Here is a 5,164-nt window from a genome sequence, read left to right on the forward strand (position 1 = left end):
TGCGTACTGGTTCGGCTAGAACGATTTGGAGTTTATCTGGACTGAAGTTGACAATTTCCGTCCAGGCTAGATGATCACGGGCATCAGTGAGAGCTTCACGGATGTAAGCGCCTTGCAGTTTCTGTCTTGGTATCATGATAGTTCCATTCTTCTCCTTCACCGGTAGTCGTACTTGGGTCACGCTGTCTGGCTCCAATTGAATAGAGTAGAACTGGGTCTTATTGGTTTCGTAGTACTGGATTGGGAGAGAGGAGTATTCGGTTAAAAGGGAGGATTCAGGAAAATTCAGTTCAGCTTTGAGAAATTTCAGGTTGTCGAGTCCAATGAGGCCATCAAAAGTTTTGTGGAATTTGAAGAGGTAGAATTTCAGAATGCCGTTTGAGTTAAACTCAGGAAATATGGGGATTTCTGCACTGTAATCTTGAGAATAGTTTTGGAAAATGGAAGTGACGACGAAGGGATCTTTTTTGATGCAATCCTTGTAATATTGGAAAGCTAATTCAGGATTGAGAAAGGATTTTGTTGATCCGGTGTCAATGAGGAGTTTGAGGGGAGGATTTGCAATGGTTATATAAGGAAGTTCTCTCTTATCGTCGAATGTATGCAGTTCCACTATGTTTCTTGGTTTTGTCCTGGATCCAATGGAAAATTTACATCTGGTTCCTGTTGGTCTTCTTGAACCTGGAATTCTTCAGTCGGTTCTTGATTGGGATAAGAGCAGGTTTCTTCAATGTAATAGGGGTTTGCTTCGTATCCAAAGTCTTCGTCATGTTGCTCAATGTTGAACATGGGAGCTGGGTTGAAATTTGGTCTTGCCTGAGGTTGGGTTCTCATGCTCCTCGTTGGTGCTCCATAAGTATTTCTGGTACTGATGCTCATTGGTGTTGGTTCTTGTCCGTTCTGCCTGTTTGGTTGATTCTGTCCAAAACGTGGTGGTTGGACTGAAGGCCACATCTGTTTCTGTTGAGTATTTGGTTGCCAATGTGGTCTGAAGGTCGGTTGTTGAAATTGTGGTTGGAGTCCCATTGCCTGATGAGGTTGTTGTTGTCCGGGTCGTTGAAAGTGTTGCATGGGTTGGTACATCCGCTGTGGTATTGATTGTTGGGCATATTGGTGATTTGCAGTTTTTTGCTGGGTCTGGACAGGTTTCTTGGGGACTTGTGAGGGTCCAAACGTCTTTTGTAGATAACGGATATTGTTTTCTTCTTGGATGTACTGCATTGCTGTTGCCAAGTCTATTGGTTTCATTGCTCTTATGGTGGATCCCATGGGCTCTCGTAGTCCGGCTAGGAATGTTGTTAAAGCTTGTTGTTGGAAAAAGCTTTTCTTGCTGATCTTAATCGTATCATCGGCGGTGTGTAATTCGATATAGTTTGATATTGTGTTTAAAAGTCCCATGACTTTTTCGTAGAAACGTTGTGGTGTTTCGTTCTGGTCTTGTCGCAGGTTTACCAAATCTCTTGTTAAGGAATTTTCATTCCGTTGGTCGGCGAAGTTTTGGATTAGAGTTCCTTTGATGCTGTTCCAGTCACTACATCCATAAACTGAGATGACGTCTTTGGCTCTGCCTCGTAGCTTGTTGAGTAGTCCTTGTATCAATATATGGTTCTGAAAACAACCGGGGTCTTCAGTATTCCAATATTCGTTCAGAATCATTGTTGATACGTTGATGAACTGGTATAACTCATTTGGGCTTCCATCGTATTCGGGTACAATCCAAAAATTCTTCAAGTCGAATTGTTTTGCCATGTTGATGGGATTTAAAGGTTGGTCAATTGTTTGAGGAATAATGGATGGGCGAGAATTGATACTTGAAGGTGAATTTGGTAAAACTAAGGTAGGGGGACGTAAAATAGTATTTGCAATTGATGAAGTTGAGTTCATTTATGCTTACAGGATGACGATGATGGCTCGTTGCATATTCTGTCACCAAAAACTTATTTCTATGTAGATATTCCTTGACGGTCGATAGTGAAGAGGTATTCTTGTCTACGGCCGGAATTCTTCCTGGAGTACTTGCTTCTCGGTGGAACTTGGTTCGGGAGAATAGTGGATAAACGTTTGAGAACGACGAGGATCTTCTAAGGACTCTTCCACTATCCTAGCGACTGCGCCAATTATATTTCTCGTTCACACAAAAGGGTTTTTAAAAACTTTTTATTTGAACAGAGTAACAACTAATAACTATGAAATATAAGTACTGGCTATTACAAATCAATTGAACCTATTTATACATAAATTATTGCCGACTTTGCAGATATCAGCAAAATAATTGATGTCGTCTTCGGGTCATCGAACAATATCCTGCTGATGTAAAAGGTTATCGAACTGTAACTCGCTCCAAGTAGCAGGCGGTACGGCGATCTTCTTTACTTAAACAGGAAAATGGAGTGATTGGCAGCAGTAAAAAGTTACTACATTGAATTCCAATCCTAATAGCTTTTCCTTAGGACGGAATTGTTGCTATATCTACAACAGCTATTTTCATGTTGACTCTGCGATTGATACTGCAGCAACATCACATGTTCAGTTCCATTTCTTAATAATTTCGCTGAGTGGGAAGTGTTCAATGAATGACAGTGTCGTGCACAATAATACAATAGGCTCGTGTATTTTCTCGGAAGCCTCGGATGTTCCGATTTTAAGTTTTACGTCAACACTGGAACTTTTGATGCTCTCGTCCCTTCTGGAACAATCGATGACAAAGGAAGCTTCGATCAACAAAGTGATGGAAGTGAGAAGAGGATTATGTTGATTGGTAATTTTGTAGGTAAGGCCAAATAATTGTGAGTACTTGAAATGAGCTTGCTAATAATTCCCCTCTGCATAATTCAGATGCATATTTTCTTTGGGGTAATTCCCACCGTTCAGAGTGAGTATTATATTATAGATATTCAAATGATTGAATATTGTTGGATCATTGTTAACTTCAATGTAATCACGATCTTTTTAAAAACAAAAATCAAATAGCGAGGGCTTTCGAGAAAAGAGAAAGTCTTGGCGTCCTGTATTTCATTTTTTGCACCTTGTGTGAGAGCAGGCAGCATATGGAATTTCCATTTTCTCAACGGTATGAGAATAGGAGTGTCAGCTTGGATAGCTTTCAGAAATTGCAATTTAATTTGATCATGCGAAAAGATTCGTTTGAATTTGAGTTCGATATTTTCAATGTTCAGGTTGACTTCCATTTTAAACGTTACTGTGCCAGATCTAATCTATTTTAAAACAGTTGTTATCATCTCCAGTTCGTTCTAATCAGATGGTGCTTGATATTTTCATCAGCGTAGTTGAGAAAACCTCTGAGAGAACTAACAATTCCAACTTCACGAACTCCTTCCAATTCTTTAACATTCTGCTCATAGGTAGCAGATTGAAACATGAAAGTACCAGCATTATTTACTGAGGTCACCCAACCATCTCCTTTAGTCCTCTCAACTTTTCTGCTGATGCTGATGAATAGCAGGCTATCGTACAAAGCATCATAGGCATCGGATTGATTAATGTTGATTTCAATGACATCATTGTTGCAAAAAGATTTCACATACGGGTAGTAGGTCCGCCATTCTACCTTTTGTATGGATTCATCTTTTTGAAGTTTTCGGAAAATATTGAACACTTGACTACAACATGATAGCCCAGAGGTTTCAAAAATAATTCAATCTCCGTTGACAGTTGTTGTTGACGCTGTTTGAAGGTTTTGATGAAGACTGGAGAGGGTTTGGTGATGAGTTTAAAAAATATGTTGAAATTTTTTTTTTTCGTTAACCAGCTATCGCACCCCTACGTACGACAACCCTCAGAAGTCGAAACTTGTGCGAGCTAAGGACTACCGAGGCCTTATCTCTTAACTTGTGATTTCTAAGTTATTCTTATAGATAGCCAACACCATACTTCCGTTTCAATTCCAAACGAATTATTATTTCTTCGTTTCTGAAATCAATGAGTCTAGAATATTGGTCGAGCACTCGCAGTGTAATGTTGTTTATTTCGTTCGGGGTGTTTCATCAATTGCTTAACCAAGATCAATATTGACGGCAAATTAGTATATTGAATAAGACGGTGTGTCATTGTAGAAGGCTCCAAACGTTATGTTGTTATCTAGGTGTATGGTACATACTTTAATGATATTCATAGGTAGATCGGATGCGTAATGCAAGTTGGGCTTGAGAAGAATAGACGAAAACCCCAAAATGTGAGCCAAGCTCTTTGCAGGTCGGAAATCAATCGAGTGTTTCAAACAAAATATTTCACTTTTCAGCGTATTATTGTTCGGTTGGAGATAGAAAAATTCTTGGGGATTTTCCTTGTACGTTTTAGGCGAAATATATCTGCATACAGGGTGATTCATCTTTATCAGTAAATCAAGTTTCTACCGAAATTTTGAGAGTACAGACAAAACAGAAGCTTAATGAAGTAATAAACCTGACGAAGAATGATGGAAAATACCATGATGAGGCCTCCTCCTCAAGAAACAATGGAAATGAGGACTTGGAAAAGAGTTATACTTTAGTATCTAAGCGTAAAAAAAACAAGCCCATAAAGTGGGTGTGATCAAGGAGACGAAAACCTACAAGGAATAGAAGGTGTCAGAAAAATTTGGTTATTTATTTCTAAAGTTCCAGATAAAATAGAAGCAGACAATATGAGAAAATACATCGAACAACATGCCCACACCACTAATGTGTATGTAAAAAAGCTAAACATTGAAAATCCCAGAACTGATAATCAAGCCTTCATGGTTGGACTTAACCCAAATAAGCTACATGATCAAGTCTATGACCCGAATTTCTGGCCAAAAAATATTTGCTTTAGCCGCTTTAATTTCAAGAAGGGACAACGTTTCCTGGATAACCGCAGACGAGTTGAAAATTTTCAGAAACCAGCTTCGCCCTTAACTCTAAGAAAAGTTTGAACAGTTCAAAGGAATTCAGTCTTCAGTTGATTCATGTGAATATTCAAAGTCTACTGAATAAAATAAATGTAATTGAAATGTACTAGGAAACGCAACATTTGTCTGTGTATCTGAACATTGGACGTGTAAGGATAAACTCTTCAATTCAAAGATAGCAGGTTATGATCTAGTATCCAGTTTTTGTAGAACACAAAGTGAACATGGTGGTACTGCTGTTTTTGTTAAATCAGAATTTCATTATGCAAATAAATG

General features: G+C 38.7%; 1 protein-coding gene across 1 annotated transcript; it reads right to left on the reverse strand.

Moving 5' to 3' along the window:
* Positions 1-461: 461 nt before the first annotated feature.
* On the reverse strand, positions 462-2,310 carry LOC141480455 (uncharacterized). Its single transcript, XM_074170440.1, has 2 exons — positions 1,895-2,310; positions 462-1,832 (listed from the first exon to the last, which is right to left on the reverse strand). Exon 2 carries the CDS (start codon positions 1,747-1,749, stop codon positions 613-615), a length of 1,137 nt encoding a protein of 378 aa, XP_074026541.1. The 5' UTR covers positions 1,750-1,832; positions 1,895-2,310; the 3' UTR covers positions 462-612.
* Positions 2,311-5,164: the final 2,854 nt, after the last annotated feature.

This window comes from Leptinotarsa decemlineata, unplaced genomic scaffold (assembly GCF_025532065.1).
Source record: "Leptinotarsa decemlineata unplaced genomic scaffold, Ldec_3_MD MMD2_P_RNA_scaffold_9, whole genome shotgun sequence".
In the NCBI taxonomy this organism is placed as follows: domain Eukaryota; kingdom Metazoa; phylum Arthropoda; class Insecta; order Coleoptera; family Chrysomelidae; genus Leptinotarsa; species Leptinotarsa decemlineata.